This window comes from Camelus dromedarius, chromosome 25 (genome assembly GCF_036321535.1).
Source record: "Camelus dromedarius isolate mCamDro1 chromosome 25, mCamDro1.pat, whole genome shotgun sequence".
Lineage (NCBI taxonomy): Eukaryota > Metazoa > Chordata > Mammalia > Artiodactyla > Camelidae > Camelus > Camelus dromedarius.
Genome location: NC_087460.1, coordinates 707,407 through 731,856, shown reverse-complemented (window position 1 = coordinate 731,856; position 24,450 = coordinate 707,407). Strand labels below are relative to the sequence as shown.

Below are 24,450 nucleotides of genomic sequence, written 5' to 3'. Positions count from 1 at the left end.
TGCTCGAGGGCCTGGGTCTGATTGGATAGATGGGGACACGCCAGGGAGCGTGGCTCACACGTGCACACACACGCACATGCACACGGCCGAGCTCAGTGAGCGCAGGGAGAGCTTCCCAGAGGAGGCGGGGTTTCGCTGGCCTTGAGCCGGTCAAGGAGCAGGCGAGAAGGAAAAGCAGCTTTGTAACACTTTGGGAGACTGGAGAGAACCGTGCTTTGGGGTCTCGACAGACAGGAACAGCCCGGCCGCCCCTGGGTCCTCACCAAGCGTCCGCGAGGCCCACCCTGGATAACCGGCATCCGCAGGCCTCCACCCCACTCCCCACGTCCGTGCGGGATCCCCGCTGAGTTTCTAGGAGGGAGGTTTTAAGTCGATGGAGGAGCTGGTTTTGTTGGCCTCCTTCGCGGCCGGCCTGCTGGCATCCCCGCCACGGTCTGGGCTTTCCTGGTCAGTCGGCAGGGCCGGGGCAGAAGGGGGTCGGGTAGGACCTACTCTCCGGCTCGCTGCTCCCCAGTGACCTGTGGGGGGACCGTGTCCCACAGGCAAGGTGACAAAGGCCATCGCCCGGGGCCCCGGCTTTTGGGGCAGAGCAGACCCCACCCTCTGACGACAAGGCTCTGGGCTCACACCTCCTGCCTCTGAGGGCAGGTGACAGCCTCCCGGCGCCCAGCCCGGGCTGCCCAGACTTCGGGGGCCGCCGGGGCTGCGCCTTAGCGGAAACTTGGCGGAGAAGGTGCTGAATGTGGAGGCTCCCAGGGGCCTGCCCGCTGGGACAGACGGAGGCCCTGAGGAAACAGGGCTTCTCCTGTTAGGGGAGGCGTGTGTGTCGAGGCTGAGGGTTCGAGGCGGTGGCTCCCCTCCAGAAATTGGACGTGGGCTTCAGAAGGTCTTCCGTGCTTCGCCTTCAGTGCTCCCTGAGCTCCGGGCGCGGGTCCTGGGAAGAGCTGGGTATGGGTTCCAGCAAATGCTCTGTCTCCCTGCTGGTCTCGGCCCAGGGGCCCCGTGGCTGCCAGTGGCGGACGCCAGGTGCCCCTCTGCGCGCCTCCCCTAGGAGGGACCTGCGGACCTTCCGGCGTCCGCGCTTCGAGAGGACCTGTCCTTTCTTCACCTCTAAATAAGGAGGCCAGCAATCTGGGTCATTTTTTAAAATACGGCTTTATTTATCCTTGTCTTCTAAGTGGCCCCGTCCCCGCCGACTGAAGTCATCCGTCTCACTGCCTTGGGCGCTGACCTACTTCCCGGCCACCGGGCGGAGGCTGGCTGCCCAGTCGGCCCCAAAGCAGGTGGAAGAGGCAACAGTGAGAGAGAAGCAGAGGCCGGAGCCAGGCAGGCCGAGAATCTCCTCTGGCTGCTGGGCACAGCTCGGGGGGCTGTGGAGGGGCCCCAGGACTCCCGTGGAAGCCCCCTCCCCATACCTGCCACCCCACCCTGACCCTCTGAGAGGGCCAGCCTGCAGCCGAGGCAGAGACCAGAGAGTAGGACGGGGCCTGTGAGGCCATGCGTCTCCTGGGCGGGACCCCGGCTCTTCATGGGCTGTCTGGGGGGCCCGAGGTTCTACAGGAGTCGTGGGGTCACCCTGAGGCCGTCTGTGGGTCTGAGATCTGCAGCTCCAGCCATCTGAGGTCCCGGTGATGCTGCGTGTGGCCCAGAGAAAAGGACACTCAAACTGCACAGGGGCCCCAGGAAGCCTCCGAGGCGTGTGGGCGCCTGAGTCATCAGAGGTGTGTGGCCCAGAGGACTATGTTTTCTGTGAGCTTAAATGTTCACAAAATGTAGGGCACAAGGAGTAGTCCGGAGAGACCTCCCTCAAGGAGGCTGCTGTGGCACCAGCCCTCCCTCCCCGTCCCCGTCCGCCCAGCTCTGGGGGCAGTTCCACAAGGTGGCCCATGGCCAGCTGGCCGTGGCTTCCACAGGAAGGTGGGGTCTGCACCTGGGGAGGAGCCAGGACCTGCCCGGGACAGACCCCTCTGTGCTGCTCACGCCCACTCGCGAGCAGGGAAGTGCTTCCCAGTGGGGTGGAGCGGCTGCGTGACGGGGACACGGCCTGGTGCCCACGGTGCTGTGTGCCTTGCCCATCTCTGCCGAGCAAGGATCCAGCCTCACCAGCTCTTCCCGAAGGGCCCACCTCCCAGCAGAGGAGGAGGGAGCACTGCCCACCATCACAGGCAAGACTGAACCTTGGAGAGGAAACCGCGAGGACTGTGGATTGGATGCCACAGAAGCAGCCACGGGTGCCCTCCTCCTGCCCGGGCTGCTCCCCCCACGGCTGTCACGGCGGCAGGACAGTGTCCTGTACGCAGCAGGCACTTGTGAACCTGGTTGAACAGACGCAGACTCCATGTGATGGCTACTGAGAATAAAGGATCGGGTCACGTCCCGTCATAACCCGTGACACATGCCTGGCTCCCCGGCCCTCAGCACCGTCACCCCACGGCCCCCGGGTCCTGAGCCTTGTGTTCCCCTCCTGGGAGTGAGCGCATCTCCGGACACCTTGCACAGTGGTTTCCTTCACAGACTTGGCTCAGACGATGACCTTCTGATGAAGGAGGCACCCAGCTTGGACCCCCTCTTGGCCGCTGCTGTGCTGGGTGTCCAGTGCTCAGCCTCCGGGAGACCCTGGCCCAGAGGAGGATGGCCACACGCCACCGGCTCTGTTTCCAGCGATCGCCAGTTCCTGGAGCCCCTCCCGCCTCAGGACCCCTTGGCCTCCAGCGGCCTTGCTGCCCGGCCCCCTCTCCCCTCAGTGGCCCCTGATGCCAGGTCTACCCGGGCCCGCCCAGCCTGGCCCCCGCTGGCCCCGCAGCCTCACGCTGCGGCCTTGCTCTGCGCCTGTGACCGTGAGCACCCGAAGCCCCACAGCTGCACCCCCACCTGGCATCTGCTCGCCTGTCCCCTGACTGGCAAGGGCTTCCCGTGTGCCGCGAGGCGCCCGGCACCTGTGAAGTCCGCCGTCCACGCAGCAGACATCCCTGAGGCCCACCTGTACGAGGTGCTGCTCGAAGCACGTAGGGGCACGGGGCACGCCACACGGCCATTTCCCAGCAGCTTGCCCCCCAGCCCGGGAGACAAACGGTGCACAATGGTGAGTGGACCACAGTGAGAAGGTGCCCAGAGCCGAGTGAAAACAGGGCGGGCCACATGGCCCCAGGAATGCGCCACAGCCACGCCGTGAATTGGGTTGAATTGTGACCCGGAAAGTGGGCGCGTCAGGGACCCTTCTGTTCCCACTGCCTCCACTCAGACCAGCGACCCCAAGGCCAGGGCACAGGCAGGTGTCTGTACTGCGGCCACCTTGGGTAGATCCTGCCAACCAAGGTCTCGTAGCCCCAGATAAACACACATAGATTTGGAAAGGTCGTGCTGGGATGTGACGCCTCACCCTGTCGGCACTTCTCAAAGGAGACGCCAGCTGTCCCGCCGACCTGGGGCTGCAGCCCGTGTCCCAGCGCGCCTGACCCTCCTCAGGCACCTGTCAGGCCAGCTACTCCAGCGCACCTGGCATCACCTGGGGCGGCTGGGAGTCCACGCGACTCTGCTGCGGGTCCTCGGCCGGCGTGCGGTGCCCAGAGGTGTACAGGGAATCACAGCCTCTGTCACGTCGTTGTTTCTGAGCCTGGGGCCGCAGAGAAGATGACGAGAAGCAGGGGTCCCTGACCTCAGCTCACGTCAGACTCGCCGAGGGGCTTGTGAGAACTCGGGGCGAGGGTGTGCCGGTCGGGACTGGTCCCGGGCTCCCACTGAGGCTGACGTTGCTGTTCTGGGACCACACCTCAGGACTGCCGACGCGGACCATTCAGGAAGCTCGAGCACTTAGCCAGTGCGACATCTGTTTGGAAACTCAGGGGCATGAGACCGTCCACGGCGCCTCTGCGATCTGATGGGCTGTAGGGCAGGGACCGTCCCCCAGACACATGAACCCAAGCGCCCGTCCTCCCGGCCGTGGCCTGCGGTGCCGTGAGGCAGCTCGGTCCCCCCTCGAGGAAGTCTCCTTCCCACGCACGCGTCCCCGGAGGTTCTGAGCCCCCAGCTTGTCCGTGAGAACTGAAGCCGGGGTCCTGGGCACGGTGGGAGACCTGACGGCCACATGAACCCAAATGAGCAAAACCACCTCTTGAGGTGACCCAGCTTCTTAGACACGTGACTAGAAAGCATTGGAGAAAAATTCCGCCCCACAAAACAGCGATAGTGAGGGCCTAGAGACTCCCCCCCCACCCCGAGGCAGGGCCCGCACGGTGCTCACGGCCCAGACGGGCCCCGAGCGCTGAGCTGGGCGAGCGGGGCAGCGGCCCTCCCAGCCTCGCGCCCCCCGCTTGCCTCCCTGCCTCCTCGCTTCCGCCCTCCGCTTCTCTCTCTCCTAACTGTCCTTCGTCTTTCCAGATGCAGGACGCTATGGGCTACGAGTTACCCTGGGTGTATTTTGTCAGTTTGGTCATCTTCGGATCCTTTTTCGTTCTAAATCTGGTTCTTGGTGTGTTGAGCGGGTAAGCTGCCGGTTTCTGTGTCCTCTCTACGACGCAGCTGAGCAAGGCCCCAGGCCCTCTGTATCCGTCACCAGGCCCAGGAAGAACGCCAAAGGCTTCCACTCGGCCGCCGATTCCGAGCCTTGGCTGGGCAGGCCTCTTGGCCGCTGACTGACCGAGAGGACCCCGGTCCCGCCCGGGGCCGGGGGGCGCGGGGCCGTGCTCGGCTGCTCGCTGGGCTGCACTAACTGTGGTTCGTTCTTCCAGGTCAATGATGCCGTGGGAAGGGACTGGCCCTGGATCTATTTTGTTACACTAATCATCATAGGGTCATTTTTTGTACTTAACTTGGTTCTCGGTGTCCTTAGCGGGTAAGCAGGACCAAGGAAAAGGTCTTGAATTTTCCATTTATTTTATTTACTCTGTCTGCTCCTCTGGCTTCGTTCTTTTCTGACTCTGATGAACCTGGGACTCGGGTCCCCCTCGGGAGCCTCGAAGGGATGTCCTTGGCCTGGCTGGGCGGAGGGCAGACATACGAGGGTGAGCCCACTGGTATGGGCTGCGGCGGGAGGTACCCAGGCCCACCTGCCTCCAGCCAGCCCTGCCCACCCCATTAGTCCAGGTGGGCAGGGCACTTCTCCTGGGCCCCCAGCAGCCGGGCCCCTTGGGCGGGAAGGGCTTGGCCACAGGATTGGAGATTTGGCCTGGGTGCTTTCCACCCGAGCAGCAGCCTGGCAGCTGGGCACCTGCCCGGGCTCTCCAGCCGCAGTCCCCGCAGGCTAGCAGTGACGACTCAGTCCCCCTCACCCTGTGTCCCCTGGGCCAGGGCATGAGGAGCTTGAGCTGCAATGCAAAGAAACAGAACAGACTGAAATTCGATTTCTCTTTGGCTCTGGTCAGACTGAGCAGTCCCTGTCTTTCTCTGAAAGACGTTTACAGCCGTGGATCACTGGAGAACAGAGTATGCTTCCCTGTAACTTTGTCCCAGTGTAAGGCCCACCTAATTCCGGCCTTCACTCAGGTGAAGCTGAAAAGTGGCCGAGGCAGCATGTGACCGGGGCACTGAGCAGCCCTGGGTGGCCACCTCCGGATCCCCCAGCAGCCACGCCAGGGCCATCACCTGAAGGCTCCTGGCGACACTCGGCCACCTCGCCACGTGGGGGAGGGCAGCTGCTTCGAGGCTTTCCTGCACGTCCGGGGACGTGAGTGTCGGGGAGTCGGGCAGAGGAGGGAAGCGCCTCTTCAGCGCTCTCCCACCTCTGGCTGCAGCCGCCGCCTCACAGAGGGGTCGGGATCAGTCTTAGATGTGGCAGAGGGCAGACCCCACCTCCAACCCTACCCCTTCCCACGGGCGGTGGTGAGAGGTCCCATCACACCGGACCTTTGCCACGTGCTCCTCTGTCTGGGTGAAAACGACACACAGGACCACAGACGCCCTGGTCAGCTGCCTGGAGGGTGGGAGGGTTTTCAGTCTGTGTCCAACACAAGAAAATGCCCTGTGTTCATGGTGAACCATCAGGAAAAGCACTGAGAAATCGACCCCATCACCCCACTCAAGGCAGAAGTTTGGAGGTTCCAGCTCTGTGCTTGCTGGATGCCCAGTGTTCTTACACGTTCGTCACCTGTCTGAGCAAACACGGGTCATAAATAGCACGACCTCTAGGTGGCTGTGATGGAGAGAGGCCACTTACGTCCAACACTTGGCCCACAGTGACGCTGTCATACAGGGGCAATGGTTCACCTGGGGGCTGTCAGAACGGATTCACTGAGTAGAATCAACACACGTGACAACCACAGCCCTCTCCTCTCAGAGGGGAGGGAGGGAGCCCAGAGGTGCCCAGCGGCCTGTGCAGTGTCCCCTCTGCTGGGCAGTGTCAGGACCAGGCACGGCCCAGCTCCCCTCTTCTTGACGCTGCCCAGTGGACGTACGTTGAATGATTTTGAACTGGGACAAACCCAGAGCTCTGAACCTTGAAGAGGTGTGTTTCCACATTCCTCCCCCGAGATCAGGAGCAAATCTGACACTACGTCCAGGTCACCCTTCCCTACTGCAGGCTGATCCCGGCTCGGGAGAAGCCATTTTATAACAAGAACTTGAACTCTCTGCAAAGTCGTCCAGAAGAGCCACAGTGAGCCCTCAGCTGTGTGGTCACCCTGCAACCCAAACCCGCTCATGGGAAGGAGCAGGGTCTGCAAATGTGCGTTGGCAGGAAGATGGTCGGGGGGCCTGGAGCTGCAGTGAGGGGTGATTTGCGGGGTGCTGTCTCCGGAGGGCAAGCCCACGGCCCCGGGAGGAGTGGCGGGCACAAGGGCAGGGGCCTCTCTGCACGCCCGCTGGTGCCTGACTGCAGAAGGAGGCAAGGCTTCCATCCGCATCGTCAGCTGTCAGTCTGACTCATCCCTGGGAAGGAAAAGAGGGTCCTGCTAGTTGGCAGGAAGCCCAAGAAAGAGCAAGTTCAATCTGATTAGAACTGGATTAAATCAAAATGAAGAAGAAAATTGTATCCCAACGGGAGCGTCATGAAGGCAGCCGTTGAAGGAACGTGTCCCCACCTCCCAGGGAAATGGCCCCTGGACCACTGCCAGCCCTAACCCCCCCCCCCCACCAAAAGGGGTGATGGTGAGACCCGTGCCCGCCGCAGCGAGCACAGACCCTGGATGGCGGGCGCGGGGCCTTGCTGTCCTGCGGCTTCTCGGTGTGTCCTCCCTCCCAAGGCGCCCGTCCCGTGGAGCCTTTGCCTCCTGCAGGAGGTCCCTTCAGGGCGGACTGTGCAGCCTCCCGCCGCGAACGAGGCCTTAACTGCTAGGGAAGGAGTCGTGTCTCAGCGAGTGGCCACGGTGCCCAGTGCACCTCACACGCCCCCGAGGGCCCATTTCCCGGGGCTGCACGTCACAGGCAAACGGCTCCTATGCACCTGTTTTGGAAGAAAAGGCACAGACTTGCTTCGAGAGTGAGAGCCAGGCTCTGTGATTCCCCGCGGGGCCGCCAGCCCCTCATCGCTCAGAAAGTGAATTCAAAGTCAGAGAGGAAATAAGGACGGAGTCAGAGAAAATAGGAACTAGCCACTCCCAGAAACCGTTCACTGGGCCCCGCTTCCCGCAAGTCCCAGTCCAATTCCAGTTTCCACTCGTTACCACTTTAAACTGAACGCACCATTTAACTCCTGTATCATCTGGATTTTGTGTGTTTTTCCATCCTGGTTAGTTTCCTTTTTTAACCAGAAGGGCAGCCCCAGGACATTTTCTTGTGTTTGGAACCTTTTGCTTCCCTGCACGTGGGGAAGCACTTTCTGTGGGTTAGAAGCCCGTCCAGGCATGCTCCGGGCAGGACGATCCCTGGGAACGAGACCCGGGTTGAGGAGAGGGGACCTCCTGGGTCTTCGTCGGCGGTGTGCTGGGAAACACTTAACCACTGGCCCTTTGGGGGGGAAAAGCCCTGATTTGTAGCAGCTGATCCCCACTATGCGGTCCTGAGCCGCCACGGAGGCGTCGGGGCTGCGCAGAGCCGTGCGGGGTGCGGGCCTCCGCCCAGCGCCAGCCGCAGGCCCCCGTCGCCCCGAGTCCTGTGAGGGCTGCCAGCCGCCACCCGCTACTGGGGGACGGGAAGGCATGTTCCGTAGCTGGTGGGGGGGCTCGCCTGCTGCTGGCAGAAGGCGTTTCCGGGTCGTTGGAGGACATTTGTCACGAGAGGCAGAGCCTGCGATCATGACCCCGAAGAAGGGGAACTGGACTTGGTCCACCCTGGACTCCTGTCCCGAGTCAAGAAGGTCCCCTTGGGTGGCTTCCCCCAGATCAGACCTGGGACGGGCAGAGCGCGGTCGTGCAAAGTGGGGGCCGGTGGGTGGGCTTCCCGTGCGAAGCCATTAACCCCTGTTCCCTCTTCTCCCCGTCCGCCCTCTCGCCAGAGAGTTTTCCAAAGAGAGGGAGAAGGCCAAGGCCCGGGGCGACTTCCAGAAGCTGCGGGAGAAGCAGCAGCTGGAGGAGGACCTGAAGGGCTACCTGGACTGGATCACGCAGGCGGAGGACATAGAGCCCGAGAACGAGGACGAGGGCCTGGACGAGGAGAGACCCCGCAACAGTGAGCAGGACCTCCGCCGGGGGCGGGGCCGGGGCGAGGGCGGGGGCGGGGGACTGAGGCCGGGGGCGGGGCCGGGGACAGGGGCTTGGGGCTGGGCAAGGAGAGCCGCGGGCGAGGGCCCCATCCTGGGTCCCGCCCCCGGCAGCACCTGTCCCGCGGGTGACCGTCCTCCCCATGATTGAAGCCAGTCACGTGAGTGAGGCGGAGGCTCTGGGCCTAAGACAGCAGGGGCTTTGCCAAGATGGGTCTTCGCCTGTCACTTGGACGTCCTCTTCCCCAGCAGGGGCGGGCGTCCTGCTCCGGGCTCCTCCGGAGGGCACAGTCTCCACCTGGAGCCCCTGGAAAGCGGGGTCCGGCCCCTTCCAGGCACCCCACGCTCTCACGCGGAAGACAGCCAGGGGTTTCTCTTGAGGAGGTTACAGTCGAAGGTCCGGGGACATGCTAAGGGGAGGGCTGGGGGCCGAGAGGAGCCAGACAGGACCTAGACATGCTATAGACATGTAGGCATGTTTTAGACATGTAGGCATGTTGCAGGCATGTTACAGACATCGGGTTATTCACGCTGAGCCCAGCCCCTCCCGCTGGGGCTTCCCGGGCTGGTGGTTGGAAAGGTTTTGCTGGGATGGTAGTGAGTGTGGTCGGCGCTGCCCACTCACAAGTGTGGGGATGGTGGTGGATCGTGCAGACTGGGGCTCCTGTTTGGAAGCCTGGCAGTTCTCAGAGGTGGGCCCTGGACCAGCACACCGGCCTCCCCTGGGAACCTGGGCTCCTCTTCAGAGCTGAGGACTGAGGGGGGCCCAGGGCCCTGTGCGCCGCAAGCCCCAGGTGCCGGGGGTGCAGGGTGACCGTGAGAGCCCGCGGGGTGGCTCTCACTGCTCTGTCTCCTCCGACCTCCCTCTCTGTGACTCTGACCACCCTGTCCTCCTCCTGCGGGGTCCTCCCCTTGCGTGGTGCACATTTGAATGGGGTGTCTCTGGGCAAGGAACCGAACAGGTTAAATAGCCAAGACACTTGCTGTGTGAGGTCAGGCTGGAAGGGCAGGAAGCCAGAGACGCTCTGGGGTGAGCTCAAGCCGCTGCGGCCCAGAGGCTGACAGGAAGATGGTTGTCCAGTGATGTGTCCTCACGGAGGCCGGGAGGGCCAAGGGACGTGTGCACACACGTGTGTCCTGACCCGTGCATGTGAACGTGAGGTCTCCCCTCTCGGCACCCGTCACGCCCCACGTGCGCACGGTGCCCCGTCGGTCTCCGGGTGTCCCTGCTCATGAGTTTCCCAGCCCTGCCCGGGGCCGGGGAGGAGCAGGTGGAGGGGAGGGAAGAAGATGTCAGTGCTAACAGAGGGCAGTGTCTCCGTCCCTCTCAGACTCGGACTGAGTACCTCCACCGGCGAATCCCTTTCGGGTAATTGCTTAGGGCGCAGATACAAAATAAGACACATGACCGGGGACTGGCTACCATGCGGTTTAATAGCCTAAGGTAGGAGTCACACTCTGCTGAGGAGCGTTGCAGGTGGGAAGAGGGGCCTCTGACGGAGGCAGCGCCCCGAGGGCCTCCCTGGGAAGTGCTCTTACGCTGCTGAAGGGCGGTGGGCGGCTGGTGGCGGCGCTGAGAGGTGTGTAAACCAGCGAGCTGGCCCGGGAGCCGCGGGGGCACTGCTCTGACGCCCAGGAGCTGGCATTTCGGCCCCGGCCTGCACCCTGGTCAGGGCAGGGCCCCAGCCCACAGCTGATGGGCTGAGCGTGTTTCTTACGTATCAGTAGAAACATGCGTGTCCGCTGGCCGTGAGCATATGGTAGCTGTCCACAGAGACACAGCTGCCCGGCTGTACCCCGAGGACAGGCATGCTGCCTCCCTGCCCCGCCCAGAGGGAGGGCTCTTTGCCGCTGGACATATCACCTGGACTAGGCCCTCTACCCCCGCTTCTGGTCCAGCTTCAGGAAGCCCATAATGAGCCACCTGCCCTAATGGACCGAGTCTCAGCCTGGATGTCCCTAAGCCCAAATGTGGATGAGATCTGGCCAGAGGCCTCCATTCCTCCCCGTGTCCTCTTTCCTTGTGGCTGGAGGCGCCTGGGGCGGGCTGTTTGTCCTCAGCCAGCCTGGTCCTCGGAGGACGGAGTGCAGCCTGCCTCGCCCACTAGGGAGATGATGTGGGACAGTTCTGGGGGCGGGAGGCAGGGGTTGAGTGTCTAAAGAAGCCAGAGAGAGTAAACTACAACCAGGCGGAGAGCCGAGTGTGCCGCTTGGGAGCGGGGCCGGGGGGCAAGTGCAGGGGCGGGGTCTGCGGGGAGGCCGGTCAGAGGCAGGGTTGACGTGATTAGATTCTTAGGGAACTGCAGCCCACTGGGTGTGCGGGAAAGGCAAGCCCATGGCTCAGAAACTACGTTCTTATCTTCAGAATCTCATAGTTTGCCCTCAAATACAAGGGGGGAAATGCTGGAAATTGTGTGTGTTTCCATCAAAGTAGCGTCTTCATCTTTGAAGTTGCTGAGAGACTGCAGCACAGGGTATCTGCCAGTTCTCTCCAGCTCCAAGACTAAGCAGCCTTTTAGGGAAAAGGGGGTTACCACTCTTCACCGTGGCTCTGGCAACGTCTGCCTGTGCCCCGGGCAGGACCCCAGGTGGCCCATGGTGCGCCTCATAAATGCCTGCGGTGTCGGGCGTTGGTGAGACAGGTGGCTCCACTCGGAAACAGCTCAGTGACACCCCATTAGGCGGGAGCCGAGCGCACCTGCGGGGACCCAGGAAAAGGCGACACCACTGCAGCCGTGGGAAGAGCAGGGTGGGAAGGTGGCAGGCAGGAAGGGCATTGAGGTGAGGTGGCCAGTGCATTATATAAAAATACATATAAATACATTCCAGTTCATTCACCCACCCATCCATCCGCCCATCCACCACCAAGGTCTGCTCCCCAGGCGCGTTCCTGGCCCTGGGAGCCAGCAGTGAACAGTCATCAGAAACCCCTCCTCACAGAACGGGAACCTCTTCTTTCTCCTCAAGGTCAAAGTGTGCGGGCCGAGTGTCTGTGCACATGGGAATCGCTCTCTCGTCGTGAAGACCATTCAGAGGCAGCCCAGCCCCTAAGGCATACGTTTGTGCGGATGGGCGTGGAAAAGACAGACAGGCGGGGGAACTGAGACTCCAGAGAGAGAGCAGATTAAATGTTTACCCGGCGTGTTCAGCTCTGTTCTTGGGAGCCACTTCTGAGTCGTCCTGCACCAGCAGAGCCGGCGGCAGCACCCCGCCCTGCAGAGGCTGGGAGAGCGAGTTACGAGGGGCCCGTGGGCTTGAGAGCGCGATCTGACCATCACTGATCTGCACCGGGGGGGGGGGGGGGGGGGGGGGCGTGCGTCGCCATCTGAGCTTTTTCACATTTTCACCCGTGCAGTTTTCCCCGGGCTTGCTCGCGGTCGCCGCTGCGCACATCGGGGTCCTGAGACAGAGTCCCGCCGGCATCTGCTCAGGAGGCGTGAGGACGGTAGCGAGCCTTGCTCCCCGACCCCCTTCCTGCGTTGCCCTCTGGGCGTCGTGTGTGAGAGGCCATCCCAACCCCGGCCCGTGGTCACGGCACCCGCCTCTCCTGCCCCCCACCCCACCCCACCCCCGTCACCTCCAGCTGGTCCTGATCCAGCCCTAAACCGTCAGGGCTGGAAAATCGCAGAGAGATCAGGGGAGGAAGCCGGCCCCAGGGTGGGAAACAGCTCACTTGGGCCAGTGATCCGAGCGGTCGGGGCTCAGGCCCACCTCCAGGTGAGTGGCCCGGCCGCTGCCCCTGGCTGTGCAGTGAGGCTGCTTCACGGATTCTCTGGCGCTGGTGGGACGTCCACCCCTGGGCAGGTCCCGTGGACCCGTACCGTGCGCAGTACCTCACTCGGGCCGGAATCGGGTCCGAAAGAGAACCCAGCTGGTGTCTCCCCGCAGGCAGTACGCCTGCCTCTGGAGCGCAGTCCGACCGCTCTGCCATCCGGCGTCTCGAGTTTGTGGGCACCTTTGTCCCAGCCTGGGGACAGCGGGGGCTCACTAAGGGGTGGACGTGTAAGGGGACATTCAGTCAGCTGCCAAGTCTTATCCGTGGTCTCCTGGAAAGTCCACGCGCGGATTTGATTTTAACCTAATGCTTTGCAGACGGACACACCTGGGAGAGTCGCTCAGCAGAGGGGTTGGGGGGACATGAGTCACCCTGAACTTCCCTCCAGTCCACTTCCTCTGATAACCAGTGCTCAGCCCCCAGACGGAGCCGCCCACGCCCAGCTGCCCCGCCCCTCCCCCCACGTTCACACCGGGAGGTAAAAGCCCTTGTCACAGGTTCCCTGTTGGGGAGAGAGTCACAGCTCCGGTCTCTGTCCTGCTTGCTGCTGTGGGCAGCGTCTGCGGCGGCAGAGGGGCGGTCCTGGCTGTGCCCGCACAGTCGGGCGCATGGCGTGGGGGCTGTGGATAGAGCATGGAAACTGATCGCTGGCCTCACACGGTCTGGGGGAGACCGTCTGAGTGACACGCGGGCCAGACTGTCCTGCTCGTCTGAGAGACACCTGTGCGTCCGTTCAGCGCACGGGGGCACCCAGCATACCAGGAGGGGCCAACGGTCTGCGTCCCGAGGTGGCTGAGGGCCAGTTAGGGAGACGGGTGCACAAGGACCAGGTCCCAGTCGTGGACGGAGGGTCTGAGCAAGGGCCTAGAGAAAAGCAGAGAACAGAGAACACAGTTCCTTAGGGTGTAGACGGCCTGCCTGGGCGGCCTGCCTGTGGGACCTGCCTGGGGTGGCCGTGTTGGCCAGGTGGGCTGACTGTTGTAATGAGGACGTCTCAGCGCTCGGCAAGGTGAGGAGGCTCCTTGCTCCCGGCTTTCTGTGGGCCGGGTGTTGGCAGGAGGGGGTTCCCTCCCCCAGGGCCTCGGAGATCCCTGCATCTGGGCAGCCAAGGAGGGACGGGGAGGGCGCAGGGGGCCCGCGGGAGGGCGGGAGGCCGGGCAGGGATTATGGACCTCGCCCGTCCGCCTGCCACTGGCCAGATCTCGTCCCAGAGCTCCGGGGGTGGGGACACAGTCTAAGTGCCAAGGGGGGGGACACACCCCGCGTCTCTGTCGCCCAGACTGGCAGCAGCTCTTGAGGCCACAGGAAGAGAGAGGACCTTGATGCTGAGAAGCTGCAGGTGTGAAGTTAGAACAAGCAAGGGGGGTGGGCGGGGAGAAGGGACTGCAGATTAGGGTGCAGGGAAGAGGCCGAGGGTCAGGCCAGCAGGGGAGGCTGAGACCTGGTCCCAAACGGCCTCAAACGTGGACTGTATCCTGTGGGTTCAGAGGAGCCACCGAAGAGATCCGAGCAGAGGGCCAGGTTCATGTCGGAAGGTCACGGGGCTCCCTCTCTGGACGGTTAGTTGAGGAAGGGGGTGGGGGTGCTGGAAGCAGAGAGACCAGGGGCTCGGGGGCTGCCACGGCCTGAAGGGGGAGGCACGGGGGAGGCACAGGGGAGCGGATGGGAAGACAGCCCTGCCCTGAGGCCGGCGTCCGCAAAAAGGGCCTAGGGGGTGAGCAGCCTGCGCGGTTCCAGACCTTGGGTTGCGCAGAGCCTGCCCCCAAGTGGCTCCCCCTGGAGCTCGGCAGTGGGAGCCCTCTGCCCCCGCTGCCTCCCCTCCGGGGCCAAAAACTCCGACAAGCCATCCCTTTACCCTAAAAGGTGCACGTGTAGAATCCCGGCGGCTCCTCCTCATTCAGTCCCTGCCCTTATGATCCGGTGGTTGATGAGAGAGAAGAGCTGAGAAAACCCCAAACGCAGGCTGCACAGCCTGTCCCTCGGGGCCCCTGCGCCAGATGGATGCCCTTGCGCCTCTGCGGTGGCAGCTCTGTTCCCGGAGGAGGCTCCCCCTCCCGCAGAGGAGGGAAGAGTCCGTCCTCTTAAACAAGCATCGTACCTGCCATGAGCCCCGGACTGGTCATCACTATGGCCGCTTTGCGTCTGGGCCTCATGGTCAGAGGGCAGGACTGGGGCTGCGTCAGCAGCAGCAGATGGGGCTCCCGAGGGCAGGAGGCCAGTGACAGTGTTAGGCTGGACAGAGGTGAGAGAAGAGGGGCCAGGAGAGGGGAGGCCGCCGCATTGGGGCCGCTCCTGTCCTAGCCGGGCCGTGGCCCTGTGCGGGCTCTGCGTTCCTTCCATAGCTGAGCGCATGGCTCCATCGAATCCTGCCACCCCGGGGTCACTGAGCGCCTCCCAGCCTGTGTGCAGAACCCTGCGGCCCGGCCTGCCGCCCTCCCTGAGCGCTGGGGAGCTGACTGCGCAGGCTGTCTCCTGTAAGAAGGGCAAGGGCAGGCTTTCTTCCTGTTCTCGGGCGTGTGCATCCCCTTCCTCCTAGAAATCCGCGCGGCTTCCGTACTGTCTCAGGACGAATCACAGAATGTGCTCAGAGACAGCACGGCCCAAACCCGGCAGGCCCTCCCAGGGCAGGACAAGCAGTTTTGTCCACTTCCAAACACCTGACTTCAAGCCTATGCTTGGACTTTGCAGAAAAGGCCGTAAACTTCCCTCCTGCCGCCCCCTCGTTTGGATCCATGCAAGGGGTGGCGTCAGCACACCCCTCCCCACAGGAGAGGACGAGCAAGAAAACCGTGTTCGCACCGAAGACTCTGCTCAGAACTCAGTCCCTGCTGGGCAGCCTCCCACGAGGGCCGTCAGGGATGAAGGAGGCAGAGCCCAGGACAAAGGAGGAAGCTCTTTACTCTTAAAAATGTACATTTTTGCTGTTCAGACTTAATTCACATTAGTTCCTCAGACTGACCGAAATTACCCCCGGCAAAGAGACCTGCAGGGAAATTCACCAGACGGGGCTTTGATGAAGACATTTAAAGGTGTATCCTTTCCAAAAATATACATTTGATTGTTTTTTTGGTGGGGGGAGGTAACTAGGTTTACTCATTTATTTATTTTTAGAGGAGGTACTGGGGATTGAACCCAGGACCTTGTGCATGCTAAGCGTGTGCTGTACCCCTGAGCTACACCTCCCCCTGCATTTGAATTTCGGTAAGGTTCTTCAGTGCTAGGTGGTTTTTTTTTTCTTACAAAAAGTAAGGATATTAAGGTATTTTCACACATTTGGACAGAGGACTCTTTGATGTTCCCTAAATTCACATTCTAAAAGGGATCTGCCACCCGTGACACTGGTTTTGACTAACACCCCCTAAGTCCTATTCAGAGGGCTTCAGAGCTCACCTCGTGCAGGAGCACAGCGCGCCCCAAGATCAGAGGGCCAGGGAAAACAAAAACGCAGGCCAGAGGCTGTTCAAGAGAGATCAGAAGTGCCCTGGAGCCTGTCTGTGCCTCTGTCTGGGACTGAGGTAAAGGCCACAGCTTGCCGAAGAGGCTGGAAGCCCTGATCACGTGCTGGACGGCTGTTTGCAAGGGAGGAGCCTGTTTACCTTCCCAATTCCAGGCTTCAGATCTGCCCGTCCAACAGCAATATCTCATTTCAGCGACTCATGAGACATGGCCATAGTGCCCAACGTCAGGCCAGTTACTATGTCAAAAAAATTCTCTGAAAATAACGCCGTGTACACACACACATGCACATACTGCGCACTCACACATACTGTGCTCACACGCAGCCCGCCATGCACACGCACCCACACCACGCACACAGGCAAGGAGACACTGAGGGCGCCTTTCTTGGCAGGGACGCTAGGAGCTGGAGCCTTGCTGCTTCCATCAGTGGGTCCAGCTCTGACTAGAAGCCTGGCCTGACGTCTGCCCTGCCCGGCAGAGGCAGAGCAAAGGCCAGTGCTGTCACCTGGGGGGAGAGCCTCTTCTTAGTGAGAGAAACAAGGCCAGCGCTGGAGGGTCCCGGCCCGCCCGGCCCATGGCTCCCTGCGCCGTTCTGCGTCGCAGGGGAGCTGACGGACAGCTACTGGCCAGCGGGAGAGGACCCGGGATCCCGCCAAGGGGACCCCAAGCCCCAGCAGGGATTGGAGAGCTTCTTCCGGAGCCTCTTAGGCGGTGTAAAGTCACTCCCACCCAGTATCATTTCCACAGCCCCTCAAAGGACTGACTGTTAATTCCCAGGTCTTGCCTGGGCTGGGAGGGGTTGCGCTCATGGCAGCAGGCGCTGGAGGGAGCCCGTCCTCCCTGCCGACAGGAGGCCGACAGCTCGTGGGAGCCCACCGGCCGCAGGCTGCTTGACCTCCAGGCCCTGCTCGCTGACCGGCCAGCGGTTTGCCTGTCTCCTCGTCTGTAAAGGGAGGGGTTGTCGGACAGACAGTGGCAAAGACCCCTTCCTCTCTGTGCTTTGTTTCTAGAGTCCGAGATTGACCTGCGTTCGCTTTAGCCTTGGGAGTCTAGACCAAACCAGGCTCCTTCCCGCCCGTCGGGCCCCAGAGGTGTTAAGTTGATTCTAGAACCCTGCTGTCCCCAGACTCCTGGAATCCACACTGGGTCCTCTGCAGGATTCCCTGAGCCCTGGGAGCCAGCTGGTTCCTCCAAAGACCCTCCTGGCACCTACGTCCACTCTGCACCCACCCCCAGGAAGCTTGGCTCCACCATCTGCCTTAGAACCGCTGCTGCTCTGAGACCGCCTCAGGCCCCTCCCCGTGTCCCCCTCTCCCTGCTCCCCACCCGCCTCCTCTCCTCACACCCTCCTGTTTGCTCCCAGAATACCGACTCCACGCCTGCACGGTGCTGCTTCTGTCCCTGATCCGTGGTATCTATTTATTTATCCATCTTCCCCAGCTGCTGGGCTGTACCCTGGGGAGGGAGGGGTTTGTATTCCACCACTCTCACAGGGCCTGGCAGAGAGGCAGTCAATGAACACTGGTTGGAAAGAGGGTAGAAATTAAGGGAGAAAAGTGGGGTCTCGGCCAGAAGTCGGGAATCCTGCCATTGGGAAGAGATGACCTGGCCCTGCCGCGTCCCAGTGTCAGGCTGAAACCAGGGAGGGCCAGCTCTGTGCCCGCAGAGGGTGCCCAGCGAGTCAGACACACACAGCAATTTTTCATCTTCCGTTTCTTGTCTGTCGACGTTTCTGTCTGGCTTCAGAGAGAGATCAGACTGTTCCTCGGTGTTTTTCTTCACGTGCTCACCCCGCCTCCCCTTTCTCCTTCAAGTCCACCCAGAGGAGCGTCGGAAATATCCTTGTTTCATTTCTCTCTCAGTGAGGCTGGCTAACAGCTGATCATGGCAGTCGGGACGGGGTTAAGAGAGTCTCCAGAAGGTGTTCCCAGCTGTTCCTTTAGGGCTGGAAAGCTGAATCCATTTAAGGCTTGAGAAGGTCAACCCCCTTCAAGGGGCGGGGGGTTGATTTCGTTCACTGTGTGGTCTTTGGCATAAGGCTCACTTCCCCCACGGGCAGAGATGGAGATTTATGGAGTAAATGTTATCGCAAGCTGAGACTTAACGAGGTTGCCTATGTATCTCGCGGGTAGAGTGGAAAGCAACCATTTTGGTAATAAATAGGGAACAGCATCTACTTTGTAAATTCCTCTTTCCGTTGCTGAGTTTAATCAGATCAGTGAGACTGAAGGGACTTGCTGGTGACCAAGCCCTTCCTCCGGCCAGGAAGCCTCGCCCCTGGTGGAGGTGGCCTGTCGCTCTGGCACCGGTGGGGATGGCATTTCTGATTAGACTAACCCGATTGTCGAGTATTATAACCAAGCTGGAACGGAGGCCCCTCAGACCCCTCTACGAGTGCTGCTGGCTCGTAGATGCAAAAATTCTTTCTAAACAAGCGACAGACACCTGTGGCGGCGCCATCCTTACAGGGCCCCTGCCCACGTGAGCGCACCCTGACCGGGTCCGCGGTGCACGGCCACGGTGCCCGGTGTGGGCTCCAGGCGGCAGAGGCAGGGTGAGAGGCCCGAACACAGGCATGCCCTTGCTCCGGTTTAGGGTCAGAAGGGAGCGTTAGAGGGGCACTGAAGGCCGGTTGGAGCTGCCCGTCCCCAGCTGCGCTTAGATCTCCCTTCTGTGGAGAGCCGCAGCTGAAGGCTTCCCCAGGCGTCTTCTCATGGCTGTCGAGCTCTCCCAGGGCCCGGGCCCTGTCAGGGTGGGTTACTGTGAGCGCGCAGTAGGCACTTCAGGAGTATTCATGAACGGGCTGACAACCGAGATGAAGCCCTTGGAACTGATGGTCCCCTAGGGACCGTGGTGACCGCGGCGTCCTCGGGGACCGGCCCAAGGACACATACCTCTTCAGTCAGAGCTCAGACTCCGGTGACCTTTCAGATGGAAAGCACGTGACCCGGAGGCCTCTCTTGGGCCTGTGTTTGCTTCCTCGTCCCCAGTAAAAGCGAGCAGTGTCCAGGCGTCCCCACGCAGAGAGCGAGCGCTGGCCCACTCACTAAGCCCCTCCTCTCGCCCGTTACCTTTAATCCTCACACAGCCTTCCAGGGTTAGCATTGTTCTCTCTCTTTTTTTAGATGAGAAAGATGAGGTCCAGATAATATCCCCAAGACCAGACAGCCAACAGGGGGCTTCGCCGGGCCCCACGCCCGGCCCGTCCGGCCACGAAAGACCCCCTCTTCTGTCAGGCAGGGAGGACGTGCCCTGACATTCCTGGTGGTAGGAAGAGGGAGTGGAGGGGAAGGGGACCCTGGCAGGGAAGTCTGGAGACGCACGCAGAGACCGCGCACAAATCCGTCCCCTCTGGGCCTCAGTTCCCTGACCTGTTTAAGTGGTGCTCAGACCACCCGGCTTTCTGTAGCCCCCCGAGCACCTGACCGCCCAGAGCCCCGGAGCCCTGCCGCCCCGTCTTTTTCCTTGAGTCCTGTGCTCCAGAGTGATGGGGGCCTGGGCCAGGGAGGGAAGCGGCTCTCTGCCTCTCGGCTGGGCAGCGGGGGGCCAAAGGGAGAAAGTGTCCTCTCCGTGAGAGCTCTGGGCGGCCTCTCCCAGCATGGCCTGCTCTCTCCCGGAGCCAGCACCCTGATAACGTCGTCATCTCTGCCTTCAAAGCATGAGCCATAGCAGCTCCGTGCAGGAAGCCACCCCAGAGGCTCTCCCCTCCCCTCGCGTACCCCCCCCCCACTCCAGTGCGCACCCTCTGCCGCCTCCCTCCCCCCACGCTCCTTCTTCACCGCCCAGACTGCGACTGTGACTCTGCGCTGGGTCCTTCTGACAGGATGCTCGCTCTCCTACGGTGCTGTTGGAATGAATCTTCCTGCTTCCGCAGACCAAGTGGACGCCGTGTCTTCACACCTTTTTAGGGAACCATCAGAGAAGAATTTCTCCTACAACGCAAGCCGCAGAAGGAATGGAGCTGCCTGAATTTGCCCACGGTCCTGCCACGGTACAGCCCCACGTGCACCTGCTCCGGGTGCAGACCACACCGCCAGCACTCCCCTTCCTCGGTGAAAAGCCTGCTTCATGTCCCACCTCCCACGCCCAGGACTCCAGCCTGAAACCAGAAGCTCCTTTTGGGTTTCCTGGGCCACTGAGCCCTCAGCATGGGCCTCACAGGACCCAGGACTCAGACAGGAACAGTGACCAGGGCAGCGCTGGGCCCCAGGCAGCAAGGCCCAGCTGACCCCAAGGCCGGCCTCCCTTTGAGGTCATTTCTGAGCGTGGGCGTCCGCGTACTGCCGGCGCCTCCGGGCCTCTGGCTTGTTGACCACCGTGGTCCCTGTTCTCCAGGTTTCAAAGCATTTCTCTCTCCTAAAGGAGGAGCGGTCAGCCTCACGTCTCCTGAGAGGCTACAGGAGAGTTCTAAGAGTCCGGAGAAGAGGGAGGAGACATCAGGGGGCGATGCCTTTGATTCCGGTTCAGTCCTGAGAGGAAGGACCGAGGGCAGGGCTGCTCAGTGGACGGAGAGACAGCAGCCAGCATTCAGTCCCCCTGCTCTCCCTGTGAGCATGGTCTGGGGTCGGTTCTCCTCTGCTCGGTCACCCGCCGCAGGCCTTCCCCGAGCCAGCCCATGACGAGGAAGGGCCTTGAGAAGGCCGGCTCTGGGGAGACTGTGAGTGGACGAGGCAGGCTGCCCGGCCCGCCAAGGATGTGCACACGCCCCTCTCCTAGGCGAGGCCAGCGGGTGTGTGGGGGGCACCTCCTGTCCCTCACCCCAGCGGAAGGTGCAAGTCTGCTCCCAACCCTGCAGGCTCCCGCTGTTTCCCTGGGAGTCGGACAGCACCACAGATGGCACCCTGCCTTCTGAAGCTTCAGTGGACAGGACCGGACAGGACCGGACAGGACCGGACAGGGGAGCGGAGTGCGCGGCAGGCCTGGCAGCCGGGCCGGGAGAACCTCACTCTCCATCCCTCCAGAGCCACAGTGCGGGCCCTGGTCTTCCCCCGGCCCTGCTCCCTCAAGGGCAGCTGCCTCGCCTGCAGGTGGCGTGCACACTGGGCCCGGCCAACTCCCTGGCTGGTTGTGCGGATTCAGGAGGTCGGTCCGCGTGGCGCACACAGAAAAGCACCGTGTGAACTGGACGCCGAGCTGCGGGTCTGGAGGAAGAGCTCCACGAAGGCCAGACTGGAGGGCAGGGGTCCTGGGGAGGCCGGGCTCCCAGCAGGGCCGACCTCACAGCACCCGGCAGGCCCTGCACCAGGCGGGCCTCCATGGAATGCATGAGGCCAGACTGGCCACGCGGGCCGTCCTAGAGGCCAGGGCTGACCCAAGGGCACGGGAGGGAAATGGGCACGGAGGCTCCGGAAAGAGTGAGACCAGATTGCAGGCCAGGGGCGCCTGGGGGACAGGCTGACGGGCGGGGCAGCCGTGAGGATGAGACACAACGGGGTGCTGAGGGAACAGGGCCCCAGGGCCCCTCCCCCATGGACAATCAGGAAAGGAATCTTTGGAATCAGCTCTCTGATCCCACACGTGCTTGAAGGCCTCCAGCAATGAGCACCCTTGTCTCCGAGGGCAGCCAGGCCGGCCTGGGGAGGTTCCTTACGTGAGGGCAGAATCTTCGCCCTCCACCCCTCCTCCTCCTCTGGGGCCTGTTCCTTGCAGGACGACCTCGGTAGGCAGCACCCTCCTCCCGTGTTTGAAGATGATGACAAGATCCCCTGACCCACCTCTTCTGAATGAATCCTCCCCAGCGTCTTCCTAGAATGTGGGCTCGGCCCTTGCCCACCCCAGACCTCGACTGCGGGCCGCCCCCGTGAACGTGGTCCTGTCGGAGCTGGCCCACGCAGGACGGGGCACGGCCTCCTGGCCTTTGCCCAGAGCAGGGGCTCTGGAGCAACCCTGCGGTGCTGCTGGACTGTCTCGACGGAAGACGTGAGACAGGAGACCCGGGGTGCACATCCTGACCGGGGCCCCGAGTCCTGGACGTCCAGCGGGCAGAGCCAGGAGAGTGATCAGTGTTGATGGACTTGGCGCAGAAGTGGGCAGACAGATCGACGTTCTGACAGCTGCCCATGAACACGCTCGTGAAATTATGGGGCAGAAGAGGCCCCGTGCAGTGGGGAGCTGAAGTGACTCACTGCCCATAAACGCTGTGAGTGGAGGCAGCCTGGAAATTTAAGGCAGCAATTTCCTTCCTGCTGGAGGGGGGCGAGGCTGATAGCCTGGGGAAGGGGTACAGCTCCTGCTCAAGACGCCCCTCCACGGGCCCCGCGTCCTCCAGGGTGTGCTGAGCCCCTGCAGGGCCTCCTTGGGGAAGTCTGGCCAGGGTCAGAATTGTCCTGAGCAACAAAAAATGGTGAAGGGGAGACGGGGCCCAAAAAGAGAGGAAGTGAGTGTGAATCGTGAGCTCTGTCGGCCGCTGTGCACAGCACAGGCCTGGCACGGGTGTGATGCACCCACCAGAGGGAGGGAGCCCTGGGCCTGTGCTCAGCTAGGACCATCAAGGGTGGGCTTTTGGCCTCTTGGTGATGGGGGTGAAGGACGGGTCAGGAAAGGAGGCAGAACTGGCTGGTGGGTAGGGGGCCAGACCTCCACCACTGACTAGCTGTGTGACCCTGAGCAAGTCACTGACCCTCTCTGGGCCATATGTTCTCCACTGTAAAAGAAAGGTCTGGCCCATCCCTTTTAGCCCTGCAATGTGGGGGAAACTGAGCCACAGAGGGGGAAGGGTCACACCTCCCAGGTCACATAGCTCCAAAGCAGCAGAGTCGGGACGCACACTCAGGCCACCTGGCTCCAGAGCCCAGGCTTCTGGTCCCCTGCTCCACGTCCTCCGGGCAGGGTGCTAAAATCCGTGGCCTCTCCCAGGACCCCACCTGCACTGTCTGCCCTCCACTCCTCTCTGGAATCCCAGCACGTCCGCAGGAGCCTGGCCTCTCTCCTGATCAGGAAAGGACTTCATGGGTTCATCGATTCACACGAGGGTAGACCCAGCATGACACCTGCTCAGGTTCACATCCCACCTCATGTTAGCTGCTCATTTTTGGTAAGCAGCTTCGTTCTCTGAGCCTCAGTTTCCTGATCTGTAAACTGGAAACATAACGGGGATTATCATCTCTCGTGGGGTGGTTTGGAGGCTTCAGTCAGATCACACGTGCAAGCTGTGTGGACGAGTAGCTGGCCTGTGGCGAGGGGTGGAAAGCCGAGCCGTGGTCGTCGCTGTGCAGATAGACACGACTGCCTTCTGCGTCCCGGGAAGATTTGCACTCTGGCAGGGAGCCAAGCCCTGAGAGGAGGGGGTGACCAGTAGACATGGTGGGCCTGGATCGGAGGCACTGGGGACACAGCCATTCCCTGTCCCTCTTGTGCCACACCGCACGGCTGACCCTCTGCTAAACCTGGCCTTGGGATCTAGACTAATGTCTCCCCAACCTAAAGTAGCATCATGCCTGAAACGACTGGGTTTCCAAAGGAATCCTGCCCAGAATGGCCACCGTCACCCACGTCTAGAAGATCTTATCTCACCCCTGAGGTCGCAGTGAGCAGTTTCCCTCAGGGTGTCCAGCCCCTCCCGTGTGACCGTGGTCCCTGCAAATACCCCGTGCTGCCCCGTCAGCCTCGGGATGGTGGGGTGGGTGGGAGAGGACGGGGGACGGACGTGTGCCCGAGTGCAGACCTTTGTCCGGTGCACCGGCCCGGACTCCCCCGTGCCCCCACCCCTGGCGTCCCCGAGGTGGCCCAATGAGGTGGTGCCGTCACAATGGAGAGAGCTCTGCTCGGGCGTGGGGTGTTCACGGCTGCTGGACCGCGGCATCTGGGCTTCGTCTTGGAGTTGCGTCTGCACCGGGGCAGGCGCCCCTGCCCCCCCCCCCCCCCCCCCCCGGTTACAGCGGTGATGGTTATGTCCGCGACGCGTTGAGCTTCTGCTGGGCCTTTTTAATGAGGCCGCTTTGTTGGGCTTCTTAATATTCAATCCTGTTTTATATTTACTTTCCGATGGTTTACCATCAACTGGGCCTTGATGGCTTCTGCGGAGGCAGCCCTGCTGGGCCGGGGCGGCTCTGGGGGCCGCGCGACCTTCCGACCCAGGTGGGCCCCGGCCCCCGGCCCTGCCCTCCCGCCGCCTCCCCTCGTTTGTCTGTGTCTGCTTTTCCTCCCCTGCTCCCCCCCTTTCCTTCCCTAGAGGAGACCTTCAGCGCATCCTGTGGTTCCATTTATCCACGAAAGGGACGGAGAACACGGCCCCCAAATCACCGTGTGGCTGGCGAGGGTTTGGGGCTATTTCATGGCAAGGCCGAGGCCGGACGGGCGCTTCCCAACTCGGGGTGCCAGGGAGACCTCTGAGCCCGAGGTGGGTGAGGACGTGGAGAGACCCCACCCGCCCACCAGCCTCAGGCCCACGTGGCCACGGGCTGCCCCTCCCAACTGAGGAGGAGTCAGGAACCACCTTCTGGGTTATGTTCTCTGCGGGAGAAAATGAAATCGGAGGAAATGTGACCTAGTTCCTCCGAAGAGGGTCTCCCGGAGCAGGCCGGTCCCACCCAGCGTGTTTGATCCTACGCCCACCAGTGCGGGCAGGACCTCAGCCTGCAGGCCGTCCAGGCAAAGCCACGCGGGTTGCCTGGCGCCATCGGGAAAACCCAGGACTCCGGGCTGCTCC

General features: G+C 62.1%; 1 protein-coding gene across 17 annotated transcripts in view; it reads left to right on the top strand.

Annotated features, from left to right (window-relative positions):
* CACNA1C (calcium voltage-gated channel subunit alpha1 C) overlaps nucleotides 1-24,450 on the top strand; it is a 435,322-nt gene that overhangs the window by 309,040 nt on the left and 101,832 nt on the right. For 11 of the 17 annotated variants that reach the window (XM_064478856.1, XM_064478850.1, XM_064478853.1 and 8 more), the window contains exons 8-9: nucleotides 4,728-4,831; nucleotides 8,366-8,538. In XM_064478856.1, coding sequence (XP_064334926.1) covers nucleotides 4,728-4,831; nucleotides 8,366-8,538 — 277 coding nt within the window. Of the gene's footprint in view, nucleotides 1-4,377; nucleotides 4,482-4,727; nucleotides 4,832-8,365; nucleotides 8,539-24,450 lie in introns of all 17 variants that reach the window. The other 6 variants (XM_064478847.1, XM_064478852.1, XM_064478842.1 and 3 more) reach the window with 1 other exon arrangement.